General features: G+C 39.5%; 1 protein-coding gene across 1 annotated transcript in view; it reads left to right on the forward strand.

The window, feature by feature from the left end:
• The window catches only part of Mcm7 (minichromosome maintenance 7), a 224,013-nt gene that overhangs the window by 84,616 nt on the left and 119,753 nt on the right, over positions 1-19,644 (forward strand). The window contains exon 5 of the mRNA XM_067108054.1: positions 1-107. This exon is cut by the window's left edge and continues 74 nt beyond it. Within this exon, the coding sequence (XP_066964155.1) occupies positions 1-107 (107 nt within the window). The remainder of the gene's footprint in view (positions 108-19,644) is intronic.

Below are 19,644 nucleotides of genomic sequence, written 5' to 3' on the forward strand. Positions count from 1 at the left end.
ATTTGGTTGTGGTTCGTGGTATTGTGACCAGATGCACAGAAGTGAAGCCCATGATGCAAGTTGCTACATACACATGTGATCAATGTGGTGCTGAAACTTATCAGCCTGTAAGTATAGAGTTGAATGTTTATACATAGCGTATTCAGATTGTATCATACTGATTTTTACTCTTATAACATTATTTTCTCAGTGATTTCTACAGAACTTACAAGATGCATTCAGTGTAATATTGATGGTTGTGTGCATGTTAGAATTAAAGGCATGTACATTTTTATTACTTTAGATAATGTTCTTAGTTTAGTATTGAAATTAAGGACTTTAACTTTTGCCATTTTACTGATCTGTTCCTTCCTTGTATATATATATATATATATATATATATATATATATATATATATATATATATATATATATATATATATATATATATATATATATATATATAATTAGCAAGAAGTCGCTAAAAGCCAACCCTTTAGAATGTTGAGAGTGGGATTGTCACTGCATAGCCAACCCAAGTTGACCCAGATTCCAACACACAGAACTTATCAGCATTCTGATCTGTCCCTTCCCTTTACCTGGGACAGACATTTGGATGGCACGGTCAAAAGTGGCAAGGATAAGAAGTTGAGTGTCACTCCCTTAAGCAGCTTAAATGAACTAAGCTGCTTAAAACAACCATTCTAGGAGGCAGAGTGATCGCACTGAATTGTCTTTCCACAGACACCTGGAGAGATGCTAGCAGATGGTCAAGACACCTGGAAGATGAGACATCTTGGCCATGGTCACGGTCACCATACGGACCCGACATCGGGGCCCCTACCCTCAGCAGATGCCTTAAAAGAGCCAGGACAGGAAGATCTTTGCAGTTAGCCTGACGCACAGGAGATTGCTATGAGACACTGAGAGAGGCCCCCTTCATCACCACCAGAACCTCCTGACACGGATCCAGTTCCTTCGTCACCACGTGAGCGGACTTTCCATGTGAACTAGTGTAGAGTGCCCGGAGTGCGATCGCCCTTCGACATTCTTTGTGAGAGACCCACTCCCCTCCCATGGTAAAGTACAAGTGAAGGCTTTTCAGCCACGACATTTTGCCCTTAGAATATCTCTGTATCCATTGTGCCATTTTACCCAGTGCTATTTCAAGTGTTTGTGCTCCAGTGTTATGTGTTCCCTCATTCCTTGAGACCTTGGTACCCTCAGTGCAGTCTCGATCCATCTGTATGTTTTATATTTTCCTTTCCTGGCGTGTAATCCTTAAATCTCTCTCTTGCAAAGGGACCCATTTGCCATGGACTCTTCTTGGGATGTGCCTTCCGACCATTCAGTTCTCCGGTAGGAAGACCTCCAGGCTTTGCAAGCCTCAATGTTTTTTACTTTTCCATTTCTTTTGAATCTTTTATTGTAAATACAGTTACTTTAGTTAACCCCAGTGTTTACGTAACTTTCCCTCATGAAGTGGAGCCCTAAGCTCATATGAAACATCCCTTTTTCTTCTTCTTTTTATGATTCCCTGGACCATAAAGTCAGATTTTCAAGGCCAAATGAGTAAACTTCTGTTGCCAACCTGTTAAAAGTGTTCTACAAATCCAGAAAACTAGGGAAAATCATAGAAATGGCGACCTTCCCACAGATCTCGTTTTGCAGTTGAAATTCCTCCTCCTCCTCCTCCTCCTCCCCATTGTTGCTTTGTTGTGTTTGCAAATCAGCAAAGCTAAGTTGAGTGTGAGAGTTTCGAACCTGATACCAAGCGCACAGACCAAGAAGTTCCACGTAAACATAAGGTGTTTATCTTAGCATAGCAAATTTTTACAAACGTGACTGACTCTAGGAAATTAGAGAAATAGGGACGATGTAACAACTAAGAGAAGAGAAACACCTTGTTAGATTTTGGCTAATGCATGCCTTTCATGATAGGTATTTAGGAAACAACGAGTGCTAACCATTTTCTTTTTGAGGAATAGTGCGAAAAAATTCCTGTGCAAAATTTTTCACTTCGGATTTCGGAATTGCGAATTATTTAGGCACAGATGAACTCCCACGTGGGACAAGACGAAATCAGTTTGCATTGCTGGAGTTTCTCTCTCTCTCTCTCTCTCTCTCTCTCTCTCTCTCTCTCTCTCTCTCTCTCTCTCTCTCTCTCTCTCTCTCTCTCTCTCTCCAGGTTAGCTAAAACTAAGTTCAAGTGTTAGGAAAGCGAAATTTTAACTCCGCTTCTAGGCAAAATTATAAGGTTATTTCACCATTATCCACGTCCTCCGTGACCTCCACAAATTCCATGTCCTCTGTGGACGTACATCCTCCATGACGTCCTCAAGTTCCACGTCCTCCGTGACGTCCTCAGGTTCCACGGCCTCCGTGACGTCCTCAATTTCCACGTCCTCCGTGACATCCACGAATTCCATGTCCTCCGTGACGTCCACAAATTCCACGTCCTCCGTGATGAAATTAATTTTAAGTCTTACGAGACGACAAACCTACTATCCCCGCAATAACCGGCCGAGGCCGTGCGAGAGATAAAGTACATTAATTCATTTTAGCCATTCAGGCCACCTCCCACATCTTATTAAGATAAAATGATTCCAATCGCCTGGTTGCCCCTACCAAAGTCGGTTCCCGATCCCATTTATTCCTCAATCCAAAAAGCATTTAACTTTAGAGGGCCCTACCAACTGAATATCAAAATGTTGACTACGAGAGCCCAACACAATGAGGACTTTAAGTTCTATGTGCAGGCAGGAAAAGACCTGGGAATGTCGGGCCAAGAATTACAGGACTGGGTCCAGGGGAACTTAGACGCTGCAAAGGCGGAGAGGGAGATAGAAAGAAACGCTGCAAAGGTGGAGAGGGAGATAGAAAGAAAAAGGGAGAAAGAGAGAATTGCCCAGGAGGAGAGAGAGGAGATAGGAAGGCAAGAATGGGAGAAAGAGAGAATTGCCCAGGAGAAGAGAGAGGAGATAGAAAGGCAAGAACGGGAGAAAGAGAGAATTGCCCGGGAGAAGAGAGAGGAGGCAGAAAGAATTGCTCAGGAGAAGAGAGAGGAGATAGAAAGGTAAGAACAGGAGAAAGAGAGACTTGCCCAGGAGAAAAGAGAGGAGATAGAGAGGCAAGAGGAGAAAGAGAATCGCCCAGGAGAAAAGAGAGGAGAAAGAGAGAGAGAGAGAGAGGAACGAGAACGACAGGGCACCCGTGAACTCCAAGTTTTGGCCCAAAGGAGTGCCTCTCCCCCCACTCCTGCTGCGGGGATGAGCGCCCTCAGCCAAGCCCATTCATGTATGCCGAAGTGGACTGAGGCAGAGCCCGAAGTATGGCTCGAGCGGGCTGAAAGGGTCTTAGACTGCTGCGCCCTCTTCCCCGCTGAACTCTCCCTTGTTCTTACCAAATTCCTCAGAGGGAAGGCACAGATTGCCTATCGCGTCCCCCCAGTGGAGAACCAGGAAGATTGGGAGGTTGTACGCCAAGCTGTCACCAAGGCATACGAGATCATCCCCGAGCACTGGAGGAGACAATGGAGAGGGCAGACAAGAGATATAGGCCAGACATGGTCAGATTTGGCTTACCACTCAGAGCGGGCACTAGCGAAATGGCTCGAGTCTGAAGGGGCCACCAGCACAGCCGAGGTACTCAAGAAGTTTAAGCTAGAACATTTCTTGCGCTATGCCCTTTCCGCTCTGGCCACGCACGTAGTAGAAAAGGCCCCTGCGACACTGACAGAGTGTTGCTGCATAGCTGATATGTCTGAGACTCGCCACCCTCAGGAGGGGTCAATGCGGCGTAAGATCTATCCCCCGCCCTTCCTCGGGTGATCTGCTTCGCCCAAGAATGGGCACTCACAGAAACCCGTTATGTGCAGTTTCCATCGGAAAGTTAGGCATTCCACCGAGCAATGCCGAAACAAGCAAACAGCGCCTCTTAAATCCTCTTCCGGAAACCCACCAAATAACTCACCTGCGCCCTCCACAGGGGCAGTGTGAAAAGATTTTAGCCAAAGCCATTGCATGGCGTGCAAGGTGTATGGCCACTCTCCCTCATGGGTGAGATGCCCTAAAAATAATAAATCAAATATGCCCGCCGTTGCCTTGGCCGTCACGAATTCTGAGTCCTTGGACCCTCCCGCTGAAGGTCCCATATATATGTGGCCCCTCCCCGGGGCAACTACCCAGCGCGCAGAGTCAAGGCATTCGATGATTCTGGCGCACAAATCTCCCTCATACAAAGGGACAGAGTTCCCTGTGGAGCTATCATCAACAGACGAAAACTCGTCACAATCGAGGGAGTAAATCAGTTTAAAATGATAACTCCCTACAGTTCAATTGAGAGTCACAAGACCTCATCAATCTAAAATTTGCAATCTTGCAGTAGCAAGCTGTCTTCCCGGAGGCTGTGATGTCGTCCTGGGACAGAACTTTCAGTCCCCATCTAAGTCACGACAATCCAGGGGCCCACATTCCCCAACTCATTCCTCAGGCATGAGTAACCCTCCACCGCCTTTCCCCCAGTCAATACCGGTGCCCCCTGGGTACCATAAGGATGTGGAGTTCCTACCAGTGCCACCTGAGTACGATGTACAGTGGCCCCCTCGATCAATTCCCGATCCCATTCCAGTGCCTGGCCCTGCCTCAGTGCCAGTGCCAGGGCCCCAATCAGATCTCCCTCCAGGAGATGCTAAATCCCATTCCAAATCCCTGCCAGTGCCCCTTGCATGCACCGAGCAGTGCCAAGCTCCATCCGTCCTGACCGACGAGCACACAAACCCACTGATAGTGCCTGACCCTGCCTTAGTGCCAGCGCCAGAGCACGCCCCCGATCTACATTCAAGGGATCCAACTCAGGACCCTATCTCTTCTCCCGGCCTGGCCCCACTACCAGCATCAGTAAGAGAGTCGGTTCTTCCCAACCACAGCGGAAGTTCACCTAAAGGTGCAGCCTCGCAACCCATGCTTGAGCTGGTCATTGCTACCTGCCAACCTCTCTCTCTCTCACCCTCTCCCAACCGCCGCCTCTTTGTCTCAGTCCGGCGCAGACACAATCACGAGTCAGGATTCTGCCATCTCTCACTTGGCCGATGAACTCCAAGAGCTGCAATGGATCATGGTAGAACTAGCAAAGAAGGTCCCTGGGTCAGCTGTCAAGGAAGCCAACGCAGGTGGCATTCACATACTGCCTCTGGGCTCGGGTCCCCCGATTCCCCAGCCAAGAACAACCATTGACATAGGAGAGGTCCATGGAGGAAATACTACAGGCATGGATAATTCCAGGTAGCTTAAAGAGAGCTTCTGAGCTCTCCTGGTCTTGTGCCAACTTGGCACAGTGCCACCCCTTCATCCTCCAAAGATCTTGGCACCTCTATCCAGAAAGAGGATGTCAGGACCCTCCACTATTCTCTTCACTCCCATTTGTAATGCTCTTCCTTATTCTTTCCTATAGCATTTCCTTCCTTCCTGTGATTACTACTTACTTTTGTTCTACACATGGGAACACCCAACACGCCCATACAAGCTCATGCCTTGCCTAGGCTCCCATTTTACTTAATCACCTCTGCAAACACAGAGTGCCATTGGTAGTTAGGCCACCTGCATAAGTCTTATGACTCTCCTTCATTGCCTACTGCAGCAGGAGGCATTTAAATACGATATGACATTACCATCTGTTATAACTGTTAAGAGTGCAAAAATGGCACAGTGCCATGAGCGTAGAATCTGGCAACTGATCCTTCCAGAGGAGTCGCGCCCTCTGGTTACCTTTGCTGCCCCTTGGGCTAAGAAATGGCCTTAGCTGTCTTCCACAGGCTACGGAGCATAATTCTGGCATACGTAATAATTACCTTTATTCTACCCTCATTGGCTATTCTGAATATGTCATTTATTCTCTTTTGATTTTTGTAATAACCTCGAGTCTTAGACGCGTGCCCTTGGGTTTATAGTGCCACCTTTTGTAATACAATATTTTGGCCCGCTATCCAGAAATTGGTGTCCCGTCCCCTTTGCCTGTTTTAATTCTTTTCTTTTATAATAATTGGAATTTCATTCCTCCCCCTTTTTTTTTTCTTCGTTTGCTTTGTTCACTCATACATTAAATGAATACCATTAAAATTTGCCCGATTAACAGAAAATCAAAAGCGTAAATTGGCGCCATCAAAAGCCAGTAAAATCATAAAAAATGGTGAAATACAAATCTTGGAAAATGGCAACCCTATAGTACATAAACCCCCGTCTAAAACTGGCGTCATTTAAAGTTAGAGAATTAGAACTCGCGAATAATCTCTTTGCCTCGCTCGCTCACCTAGCCGTCAAATTCCGCTGTAAAACTGTCAGCTGTCAAGGTAGCTTTTATATATATATATATATATATATATATATATATATATATATATATTATATATTATATATATATATATATATATATATATATATATATATATATATATATATATATATATATATATATATATATATATATATATATATATATATATATATAGCTATTAGCTACGCATTGAGTTTGCAGACCATTATTGTCCGTTGATTGAAAATATGAACTGAGTATTGTCATTTCAATTTCTAGCAAAGGGATATCATTTAAAACCAATGCTGTATTATAGACCCGCCGCCTCAAGGCTAACTAACTACATGCCTCTAATCACTGTTTAGCACTAAGTGCATGATTATTTTAAGACTTTTATCTTAACAGTAACAAGTACATCCTTTTAGTATTTTACAGCAACTTCCTATATTAGCTGCCCTGCCTCATAGTCTTCAGTACTTATATTTTGTCGAATTTAGCTCGTGATTATCAAATTCCAGGCAGTTAAAGCATCAGTCAAATTAGGGTATTTAGTGACTTACAAACACCTTCACGTAATAGAAATTGCCTTGTTTTGTAAGCCACAATGCACTCTGCGAGTAATGTAAACTGTTCAGTTCATTCCTCAGTGAGATATCATATGCTTTGTGTGCATAGAGACTTAAATGAACAAATTATAACTAAAGATCATTACAAAGTAATATCAGTTTGTGTTGGAAGGAGTATCCTAGTAACATAATGTAAAGCATCTTTTCCGACTTCTTGATTATCAACATTCACACCAAATGAATGTGCTTATGTTATCTTCCGTGAGGAGCTATTATAATTAGCAAGAAGTCACTAAAAGCCAACCCTTTACAATGTTGAGAGTGGGATTGTCGCTGCATAGCTGATCCAAGGTGACCCAGATACCAACACATAAAACTTATCAGTATTCTGATCTGTCCCTTCCCTTTACTTGGGACAGACATTTGGATGGCATGGTCAAAAGGGGCAAGGATAAGAGGTTGAGTGCCACTCCCTTAAGCAGCCTAAATGAACTAAGCTGCTTAAAACAACCATTCTATGTGGCAGAGTGATCCTGCTGAATTGTCTTTCCACAGGACATGTGGAGAGATGCAAGCAGATGTTCAAAACACCTGGAAGATGACATATCTTGGACATGGTCACCAAACGGACCCGACATCAGGGCCCCTACCCTCAGCAGATGCCTTAAAAGAGCCAGGACAGGGAGATCTTTGCAGTCAGTCAGACATGCGGGGGCACCCTAACCCCGGTCACCACCTGAACCTCCTGCCTCGGATCCAGTTCCTTCATCACCACGTGAGCGGACTTTCCATGTGAATTAGTGTAGGGTGCCCCGAGTGTGATCGCCCTTCGTCATTCTTCGCCAGAGACCCGCTTCCACCCCCCCTTCCCCCTCCCAACGGTAAAGTACAAATGAAGGCTTTTCAGTCACGACATTTTGCCCTTAGAATTGTTTAATGAGTGCCAGTATATCTCTGTATCCATTGTGCCATTTTACCCAGTGCTATTTCAAGTGTTTGTGCTCCAGTGTTAAGTGTTCACTCATTCCTCGAGACCTTGGCACCCTCAGTGCAGTCGTGATCCATCTGTATGTTTTACATTTTCCCTTACTGGCGTGTAATCCTTAACCCTCACAATCCGGGCTAAAATACGCTTATGTAACATCTGAGACCGGGCTAAAATTGACTTTTGCAAATTGGAGAAAAATACTTATCTATGGAAAGGTAATAGCATGCACATGAACGTGGAACAAAAAAAAAAAATTAAAAAAAATTTTTGTACTTACCAGAGCGAGTTGATTATAAAGTGCTATGAGATGGATGAGCGGGAGACAGCTGACTGAAAAGAATTGGCCCGGCGCTGGCCTTTTCGCCGACACGCTAACAAACAATACCACGCAAAATAATGAATTCTAAAAGTTTGCACTTGTATACAACAAATATAATACAATAAAAGTTATTTACATGTAAGTTATTACCCGTAAAATGCAATGAAAATGAAACATACCCATAAATGTAAAAAAGTATATAAAAAGTAATACTGGGAAAAAAGTTATCAAAGCCTTATATTTCTGCCCTTATCATATGAAAAATATTAGTATTTATGAAAGACCCGTAATGTAATATGAAAACCCGTAATGTAGAGTAAAAGTTATTGAAAGTGAACAATACCCATCAAGTTATACCCAGAAAATGCCATGAAATTGAAATATATATCATAAATGTATGCCAACACATTTCTCGACTCAATGAAAAGCTCTCTCTCTCTCTCTCTCTCTCTCTCTCTCTCTCTCTCTCTCTCTCTCTCTCTCTCTCTCTCTCTCTCTCTCTCTCTCTCTCTCTCTCTCATAAAAGACTGTCAAGTGAATAATGTAAATGTAAAACAAAGTTTACTTGAAATAAAAAGTTATAAATTATTACCCGTAAAATGCAATGAAAATGAAACATACCCATAAATGTAAAAAAAGTATATAAAAAGTAATACTGGGAAAAAAGTTATCAAAGCCTTATATTTCTGCCCTTATCGTATGAAAAATATTAGTATTTATGAAAGACCCGTAATGTAATATGAAAACCCGTAATGTAAAGTAAAAGTTATTGAAAGTGAACAATACCCATCAAGTTATACCCAGTAAATGCCATGAAATTGAAATATATATCGTCAATGTATGCCAACACATTTCTCGACTCAATGAAAAGCTATCCATCTCTCTCTCTCTCTCTCTCTCTCTCTCTCTCTCTCTCTCTCTCTCTCTCTCTCTCTCTCTCTCTCTCTCTCTCTCATAAAAGACTGTCAAGTGAATAATATACCCATAAAAGAAAAAGTGAATTACCAGGTAAATAAAAAACAAAGTTTACTTGAAATAAAAAGTTATGATAACATGTATTTTACTTGTATTTTACTCTCTCTCTCTCTCTCTCTCTCTCTCTCTCTCTCTCTCTCTCTCTCTCTCTCTCTCTCTCTCTCTCTCTCTCTCTCTCCTAGAATTCATTGTAGCTGTGGTATATTTTGAAGCATGGCAAACATAGACCGACGCCACATGTTGGGCACCAGGTTGTGACCAACTTCCTCCGTCTTTCCTCAATGTTCTTTGTGTTAGCACATACGTGGCAGGTCCTCTGGCTCAGTTTTCCCTTTTGGGTTTGGAAGCGGTCCAAGAAGTGGGTCTGGCACCATTGTCTGGGTGCCAGACGAGGCGTTCTGGTTGCTCGACAAATTTTCCCTTGGCTGTTCTCTGGAATTGGCCATATTTCGTCAAGAGCTGTTTACACGTTGAGTGAAAAGTAGCGCAGAGAAATTGACTATTTTGTATGGAATTTGTACAGGTTATACATTCAGCATACAAACGTCTATGATGTGGAATAGGGCTTTCTTGTACCACTTCATTGTTCTCCAGTGCATGCCACGTATCCAATTTGCATATCAGATTTATCTACAAGACGCATGTTTTTCACGTAGTCCACAATCACATCTGGTTTGTAAATGGTTTCACGTGTTCTGTAGTCCTGTTTCCCAGTGGATATCATTTGCCCAGTGTGAATCCCCGACAACAGATTGAATTCCTTTCGGTCCTTCCATTTCACAAGGAGATGATGAGCTTTCTTTCTGAAAACAGCCTCACCTCGTTTGATACCCTTTGGGAATTTGGGCATTCCTTTTCTATTGTCTCTGACCGTCCCAACCAACCCAGTGTTGTTGTCATGGAGATAAGTACTTAGCCCGGGCTGGTGTAGTAGTTATCAGTATACAGGATATGGCCTGCATTCCAATAAAGGATCCATTAGCGTCTTCACAACGGCCCCTGAATGCCCCAAGGGATCATTAGCTGGGATGTCTCACGTCTGTCCCTGTATAAATGACAATGTCAAGAACATATCCCGTTTTACAGTCACAAATAACATATATTTTATCCCAAAACGATGTCTTTTTGTTCTTATGTATTGCTTGAATATCAGTCTACCCTTGAATAACACTAAACTTTCATCCACAACAAGTTTTTGGAAGGGATAAAAATATTTTTTGAATCTTTCCTTACCATTTCATAGACATCTCTTATTTTTCCACAGTCTGTCATTACTATTTCTATCCCTCATCTCATTGTCTGTGAAATGCAAGAACCGATATATATCCTGATATCTGTCACGTGGCATGAATTTTCCATATATCGGCGTATATATGTATGCATCTGTTGCCCAGTAATCCCTCATACGATGCTTCGATGTATGAGGCATTAGTAACGTGAGAGCCAGGAACACTATCATTTCTTGAAGACAAACATCCACCCATTTCTTCATCTTCGATGTACCAGGAGGCCTGTCACGTGTGAGGAGCGAGTGATACCGATTGGTTTCATCGACCATGACTTGCACTATATCATCGCGATGAATTTCGAAAATAATCGGATTCTTCACTCATATTAGGGTCGAGGTCAAAATCTAGCGTCACTCCTGCTGAACCACCAAAAACATAATCATGAGGAACGAAATTACGCCCATCAGTCCACCCATCATCTTCTGTAGCCGCAGCCGACCCATGTGTTCGAACACCACGCCGCCCCTTTCCCGATGAACTGCGAGGGAAGAGGATCCCACCCTCCCCGTTGCCTGCGGCGTCGCGAACGGACCCTCTGCCTCGGAGAATGTCTTCTTCATCATCAATTATTTCAGCTTGATAAGCATCACTATCATCACTACTACTATCAGTTTCTTGCTGACGATATGTAGGATCATTCAGTTCCTCATCACCACTTTCATCAGCCCATCCCAAGCCTTCGAACGCGTCGTTCGTAATCAGACTCGCCTCCCATAGCTATCACTATCGTGGAATTCTTCCAACAATTTCAAAGTTTCACTGATTTCTTTGGTCGTTAGGGACCTCTTTTTACTACTAATTTTTTTCTTACTAGTAGAAGGATCACTGACAAAAGTATCACTATCATCCGAGACGCTAGCGTGGGCGCACACAAGACCGCGCTGAAGTGCTTGGTTGGGGTCAGAAGAAAATGATCCGCGACCCTCCATGGCCAATGCTTGGGGACTACTGATCGCTCTCATTCAGCTCTCAGAGGTGGTGTATGGTGATCTATGGGTTGCCAATTTGTCAAAAATACTCTAGAGGTGTCGCAGCAGAAAAATTGCGCCAATTCCATTCAAAACATTTGGCGGCGATTGAAATCTTTCAGGAAAGATACCCGGACTCCGCCACAGAGTTAATTTAAATCTTTCAGGAAAGATACCCGGACTGTGGGGGTTAAATCTCTCTTGCAGAGGGACCCATTTGCCGTGGACTCTTCTTGGGATGTGCCTTGCGACCATTCAAGTCTCCAGTAGGAAGACCTCCAGGCTTTGCAAGCCTCAATATTTTTTACTTTTCCATTTCTTTTCATTCTTTTGTTGTAAATACAGTTACTTTAGTTAACCCCAGTGTTTACGTAACATTTCCTCATGAAGTGGAGCCCTAAGCTCATATGAAACATCCCTTTTTCCTCTTCTTTTTATGATTCTCTGGACCATAAAGTCAGATTTTCAAGGCCAAGTGAGTAAACTTCCGTTGCTGACCCGTAAAGTGTTCTACAAATCCAGAAAACCAGGGAAAATCATAAAAATATATATATAAATGTATATATGTGCAGGCAGTCCCTGGTTAACTGCAATCTGGTTTCTACGGCACTTGTCTAGTGACGAAAATCAGCAATTTCCGCTTATCGGGCGCCCGATACATACCTAACAGAGGCGCTGATAACCCCTGAAAAGGCTCCGAAAATCAGTAATCATCACACCCTCAGAATGGAACACACACACACACACACACACACACACACACACAGGCAGTCCCCGGTTTACGACGTTCCAAGGTTACGACGCTTTTCAAATATATTCATCAGAAATTATTTCCTGGCTTACGACGCATGTTCGGGTTCACGACGTCGAGTCGCCGATCCGACGGAAGAAATATGGCCCCAAAACAGCAGAATAATCATAATTTGAGGGTTTTTTGATGTAAAACTCAATAATAATGCAGTTTACATCGTTTTCAATGCACCCAGAGCATTAAAAAGTAAGGTTTTCTTATGATTTTTGACGATTTTCGACGATTTTCCGACTTAACGATTTTTCGGGTTCTGACGCGGCGCAAGAACGGAACCCCGTCAGAAACTGGGGACCGCTTGTATGTATATATATATATATATATATATATAAGATAATAAGGCCCATTAAACACTATTTGAACGTTGCAACCATATATTTCGGCACTTCCTTTTGTGCCTGTTCACTGGTAAAACGGGAGTTAATGAGGCCAAAATCCACTAGGGAATTGTTTATTCTCCTCCTCCTTAGGAAACGGTCACCTGCATACCATCGGAGACTTAATGCCACAGCTTTATATGCTTTGTACATATACCCTTGTAACACTTCATCTGTCCATATTTTACCAGTGAACAGGGGCACAGAAGGAAGTGCCGAAATATATGGTTGCAATGTTCAAATAGTGTTTTATGGGCCTTTTTATCTATATTATACTGTAGTATTACAGTAAAAGACATTCATATAATATATATATATATATATATGTGTGTGTGTGTGTGTGTGCACTCGGCAAGGAAAGTGAGGATACAGTTTTTAAATCTTTGGACATATATTCCTCAATAATGCAACATCTGGCAACTTTAGAAAGGGAGGAGCTTCAGTCTTATTGTGTTTGTTTTTGCTTGACCTCCTAAAACTTTCAATCATATTCTCACGGTTCTGAAATCATTGATACTTAAATGCAGGAGTAAGCTTTACAGTATTCGTTCAAGTTGTAATTTGCAGCGACAGTTCTGAGCAAAATAAACATTTTTCGACATAACCTACCAAGTAACCTTACACAAATGAATTTGACACCACAATGAACGGAATGCTTGCATAATTGGAAACGCGATCTTCCATAAAGAAATCAAGAGTTAAATTTGAGCAATGTCCAACGAAAAACGTGGGGAACAATAAAGGAATGAATGCAATGTTATGATAGAGAGAGAGTTGCTGTTGTGTAAGCCTAGGCCTATATGTAGAGCTATTCATTTCATTATTTTTTCCTTTTAGAGATTGAGTGATGCTATATTTGTATAGTATGTTTTAGCAATAGAGAGAGAGAGTTGCTGTTGTGTAAGCCTAGGGCTATATGTAGAGCTACTCATTTCATTATTTTTTTTCTTTTAGAGATTGAGCGATACTATATTTGTATAGTATGTTTTAACAATGGAGAGAGAGAGAAACTATGGCAGCATCAAGAAACTTCCAGTTACTTGTGTTTTCCCGCCGAAGTTATCGCTCTGCTCCTCACATCGTAGAGAACGCTCTTGCAGATTTAAATAGATTTGGTCAACGTACCGTAGCTGTCACAACATTTGCTGCCATAAATTCCAGCTGTCTTTTAACAGTGTGAAATACAAATATGAATGTGTAAAAATTAAAGAAATTATCATTACCTCGTATGATGATGCAATAATAAGCCTGTTCATAACGGAAAACGAGTAAATATTGCCGTTCTGATAAACAGTACTACACCGAGATATCCATACACTATCATTTAGGTCTCTATGAACGAAGTCATCTGAGAAATTCTGATTACTTTGGACGCGTGCATGGTGTTTTCAAGTATCTGAATGTTTTTTGCAGATTTAACATATATGATATAATTTGCATTGTATTTTCATATTCTAGAGTAAAATTACAGAGATTGTGTGTTTTCTGTAAGAAAAAATTAAAATTCGATGGATGAAATCTAATGAAAACTGTATCCTCATTTTCCTTCCTGATTGTACATATATATATATATATATATATATATATATATATATATATATATATATATATATATATATATATATATATATATATATATATATATATATATATATATATAGGTATATGTTTAATGTAATGTATGTATATACAGTAAATTGTGTATCGTTCCGCCACTTTTCTTGTCAGAGCTTACTGCCATCTAGTGTAGTATCTGACTAGAAAACTGGCTTCTAACATAGGTTGCCCAGGTAAACCACACCCGCTCCATATACACACATATATATTTATATATATATACAGGCAGTCCCTGGCTTACGACGTTCCGAGGTTACGACACTTTTCAAATATATTCATCAGAAGTTATTTCCCGGTTTACGACGCATGTTCTGGGGTTACGACACATCATACGCCGATCCGACAGAAGAAATATGGCTCCAAAACTGCAGAATAATAAAAATTTGGAGGGTTTTTTGATGAAAAACTCAATAAAAATGCAGTTTACATCGTTTTCAATATACCCAAAGCATTAAAAGTAAGGTTTTCTTAGGATTTTCTATGATTTTTTGGTTTACGGTAGCGACGTAAAAAATGGAACCCCGTCATAAACCAGGGACTGCCTGTATATATGTACATATGTGTATATATATATAAATATATATTTATATGTATGTATGTATATATATATATATATATATATATATATATATATATATATATATATATATATATATATCTATATATATATATATATATATATATATATATATATATATATATATATATATACAGGTTGACCATCACTAATCCGGCATCATTGGGACCTAGAGGGTGCCAGATTAACCATTTATTAGGCTAGAATACACAAAACACAGTAGCTAAGCACCTCATCCTAGAATTAAAATATCCCATAAATCACTACAAGTTGGTCAATAAAGAAAAGACAATTATCAAATACAGGTAGTGCTCGAGTTACGATAATTCAACTTACGATATTTTGAGTTTACGATGGGGTTAGCAATTAATACCAATACGAAAATATTTAGGAAATATTTTTAGATTTCACGCAGGCAGCAAGAGAGACCTACTTACAATAGACCAACTTCTTTTCCTCCATCTCTTTATTCCATCTGCTAGTTAAAAAAGTAAAAGAGAATGATAAAATTATTGTTAGTAACGTTATACTCTTGCGTAAATGCATACAACCATAAACAACCGAACGGGAAACTGTTGTTTTGCTAATAATCGTATCAGATAACAACTGTTGTGCTTGTATTTCAACCATTGTAGGGTAATACACAATTACTGTAGTTATGTTACAAATGACGTTAAGTATTGTACAATAGGACTGATATACTTTTTACACTATACCCTTGTTTGCTTTGGAGAAAAGATCGGCAGGGAAATATACTGCTACAGTAACTTTAAGCTGCAAGTTGTAGCTGAAGCTGAAAAACAATATTCAAGCTGCTAATGACTATAAATTATCGTGCATCGCAACGTGGATGAAACTTCGACCGTAAATAAAACTGGAGAGAATGTATTTTATTCAAAACTACTGGGCATGAAAGAATACAAATTACTACTGTTTTCACGCGATAAAAGATAAATACGTATACGTAAAGCGCGTATATCAAGAGAAAATAGCGATCGAAATCTTGGTTTTTTTATTTTAAAAAAAAAAAAAAAAAAACATGCCCCAAAACAGCCAGCCGCGATTCCCGCAAACGTCATATATTAACAAAAAAATAGCTAAATTAACCCTTTAACACCGAAGCCCTATTTACAAAAACGTCTCCCGTATGCGTTCGTTCGTGAGTTAGCGCCAAGTGGAAAAAGTTTTTTCAAAAATCACAGCACGCTAAGTTTTTAAAATTAAGAGTTCATTTTTGGCTCATTTTTTTGTCATTACCTGAAGTTTAGTATGCAACCATCAGAAATGAAAAAATATTTATCATATATAAATATTGGAATATATGACTGCGAAAAAAAAAACTTGTATATAATTGTATACAAATCGCTGTAAGCAAAACGGTTAAAGCTAATGAGTTAATTTTTTTAGTTGTATTGTACACTAAATTGCGATGATTTTGGTATATAACAAATTTTAAAACGATCAAAGCAACACAGAAAATATTATCACAAAACTATGCATGAATTAAGTAACGCATACGTAAAAAAATGTTTTTTTTTTTTCGAAAATTCACCATAAATCGAAATATTGTGCTAGAGACTTCCCGTTTTGTTGAAAAAATGAAGCTAATTAATTGAATATTACTAGACTGTAAGTGTTTTAGATTACAATTGCAGTTTTAAACCATTTCGGTCGAGTTAAAGTTGACCGAAAAATCAAATTTTTCTATTTATCGTGATTTATAGGAAATATTTCAAAACCGATAGAACCTAAAACCATGAGTTATTTTATTTTTGTTGTATTGTACATGAAATTAACGCACATTTTCATATATAAAACTTTATGTAACTACTAATATAAAACGGTGCAAATATTACGACAACGAGACGAAAGAATTTCTGAGATGTTTGGCGGAGTTACCACGCAGAGCGTAAGGAAAATGTTTTTTTAAAAATTCACCATAAATCGAAATATTGTGCTAGAGACTTCTAATTTATTGCAAAATGAAGTTAAACGATTGAATATTACTAGAATGTAAGAGTTTTAGCTTACAATTGCGTTTTTACCATTTCGGTCAAGTTAAAGTTGACCGAAGGTTGAAATTTTGGCAGTTATCGTGATTTATGTGAAAATATTTCAAAACTGATAAAAGCTACAACCATGAGCTATTTTCTGTTGTATTCTACATGAAATTGCGCACATTTTCATATATAAAAGTTTATGTAACGACTAATGTAAACGATGCAAACATTACGACAACATGACGAAAGAATTTCTGAGATGTTCGGCCGAGTTACCAGCAGACGTAAGGATTTTTTTTTTATTTTTTTTTTTCAGAAATTCACCATAAATCGAAATATTGTGCTAGAGACTTCCAGTTTGTTGCAAAATGAAGGTACATGATTGAATATTACTAGAATGTAAGAGTTTTGGCTTATAATTGCGTTTTTTTTTTGATTTCGGTCGAGTTAAAGTTGACGAAAGCTTGAAATTTTGGCAGTTATCGTGATTTATATGAAAATATTTCAAAACTGATAAAAGCTACAACCATGAGTTATTTTCTGTTGTATTCCACAGGAAATTGCGCAAATTTCCATATATAAAACGTTATGTAACGACTAATATAAAACAGTGCAAACATTACGACAACATGACGAAAGAATTTCTGGTGCGGACGTAGGGAAAAAGTTTTTTTCAGAAATTCACCATAAATCAAAATATTGTGCTAGAGACTTTCAATTGGTTGCAAAATGAAGGTAAATGATTGAATATTACTAGAATGTAAGAGTTTTAGCTTATAATTGCGTTTTTTGACCATTTCGGTAGAGTCAAAATTGACCGAAGGTTGAAATTTTGGCAGTTATCGTGGTTTATATGAAAATATTTCCAAACTGATAAAAGCTACAACCATGGGTTGTATTTTGCTGTATTGTACATGAATTTGTGCACATTTTCATATATAAAACTTTATGTAACAGCTAATATAGAACAGTGCAAAAATTAGGACAAAATGACGAAAGAATTTATGAAATTTTCAGCTGAGTTACCACCTGGCGTAAGAAAAAGTTTTTTTTTTTTTTTCAAATATTCACCATAAATCGAAATATTGTGCTAGAGACTTCCAATTTGTTGCAAAATGAAGGTAAATGATTGAATATTACTAGAATGTAAGAGTTTTAGCTTACAATTGCATTTTTCTACCATTTCAGTCGAGTCAAAGTTGACCGAAGGTTGAAATTTTTTGTATTCGACGTACGGTACGTCCACTCTGCACCCAACAGACAATTGTAGTCGACGTATGATACATCCAATAGGCGTTTAAGGGTTAATTTCACAACGAGACCTATTTAAGTTATATTTCGACTTAAAAACGCTTCGTATAACGAAAAATATCCTTGTTCCAAATAAATAAAGTATCCATATTCATTTACGCTAACTAGAAGCAAGAAAAGCGCCTTGAACCTAGTTAAATACGGTGAAATAAACACTGCGATACCGATTCCCAAAACAAAACATTGATCGCAATTTATAATACAATTGGAAACAACGTAGTAAAGCATAACTTTTTTAAAGATCCATGAAAAAGATGCACATTTGTTATGTTGATGTTTGTATAATACTGTTAATATGTGAATAGAGTTCAGTATAATGTAGGCTAGGCTACCAGCTTGTTGATGCAGCACACTGCACCACCAAATCGAAGCGGTCGGCAAGCGAGTTAGTGCAGCGACCCGGGAAATTTTGAAAATTAGTGCGGAAACATTGGAAATTACTCTAGCTGAAATCTGAAATTTGTGGATTACTGATTGTTCTGGACTACTGATTGCCAATTAGTGATGGTCAACCTGTATGTATGTATATATATATATATATATATATATATATATATATATATATATATATATATATATATATATATAATATGGAGCGGGTATGGTTAACCCGGCAACCCTATGTTCGGCCAGTTATCTAGTCAGATACTACACTAGATGGTGGTAAGCTCTAACAAGAAAACTGGCAGAACGACACACAACAAATATGGCGGACAGACAAAAACTGGACCCTCTGATTGTTAGTGGTCATTTTTCACATTTCTGCTCTCAGTTTCGGCACAGCGGAACGGTGCTACGTGCCTTATCCACTTTTTGACTGATTCCTGGCAGGTGCGCTAACCACAGGGGTTACCAGGGTGGTGGTGGGGATTGTAACAATAACTGTTCCTTCCTTACACTGTTCACACAGACCACTAAAATCACCTAAAAGGCCACTTTTCATCAGAAACAAATGCAATTCATTTTCATTGTCACATAATTTCACCAAATGAATAATAGTCATCGGGTTTGCAGCAGCAAATTGAAGGTGAGAGGGATGAGCAGATGCCGTGTTAACAGCTTGAATTCTGTGCTAGAATGGTCACTCTGGGTCGGGGTTGAACTACTTACCTGTGCGGAGTGGTTGTTGTGCAGTTACCCAGATAAAGATAAACTGATAAATATATATATATATATATATATATATATATATATATATATATATATATATATATATATATGACGATTTTCGGTCATCTATAGGTTCTACCAGTACAAATAAAACACGTAAGATACAGTTAACGTGTATTTTCCTTAATAGTTACACTGGGCCCTGTTGCTAATATTATGCTACTTAATTTATGTAATTATAGTCGGAAGGTACTCTGAGATGGCACTCGCCATGGCTGTCTTTTGGACGTGCTTCTTAGCCCGTCGACCACTTAACCCTTACTGATGTTTAACTTTTCAAACTGAACTCGCTTAGATCACAGACCTCAGTTGATTGGTCTCCTATAATCGAAAAGGACCAATAAGGGTCTTTGATGTATGGCACTCATTTGAATTACCCACACCAAACCTG

The sequence above is a fragment of the Macrobrachium rosenbergii genome, chromosome 8 (assembly GCF_040412425.1).
Source record: "Macrobrachium rosenbergii isolate ZJJX-2024 chromosome 8, ASM4041242v1, whole genome shotgun sequence".
NCBI classification, from domain to species: Eukaryota; Metazoa; Arthropoda; class Malacostraca; order Decapoda; family Palaemonidae; genus Macrobrachium; species Macrobrachium rosenbergii.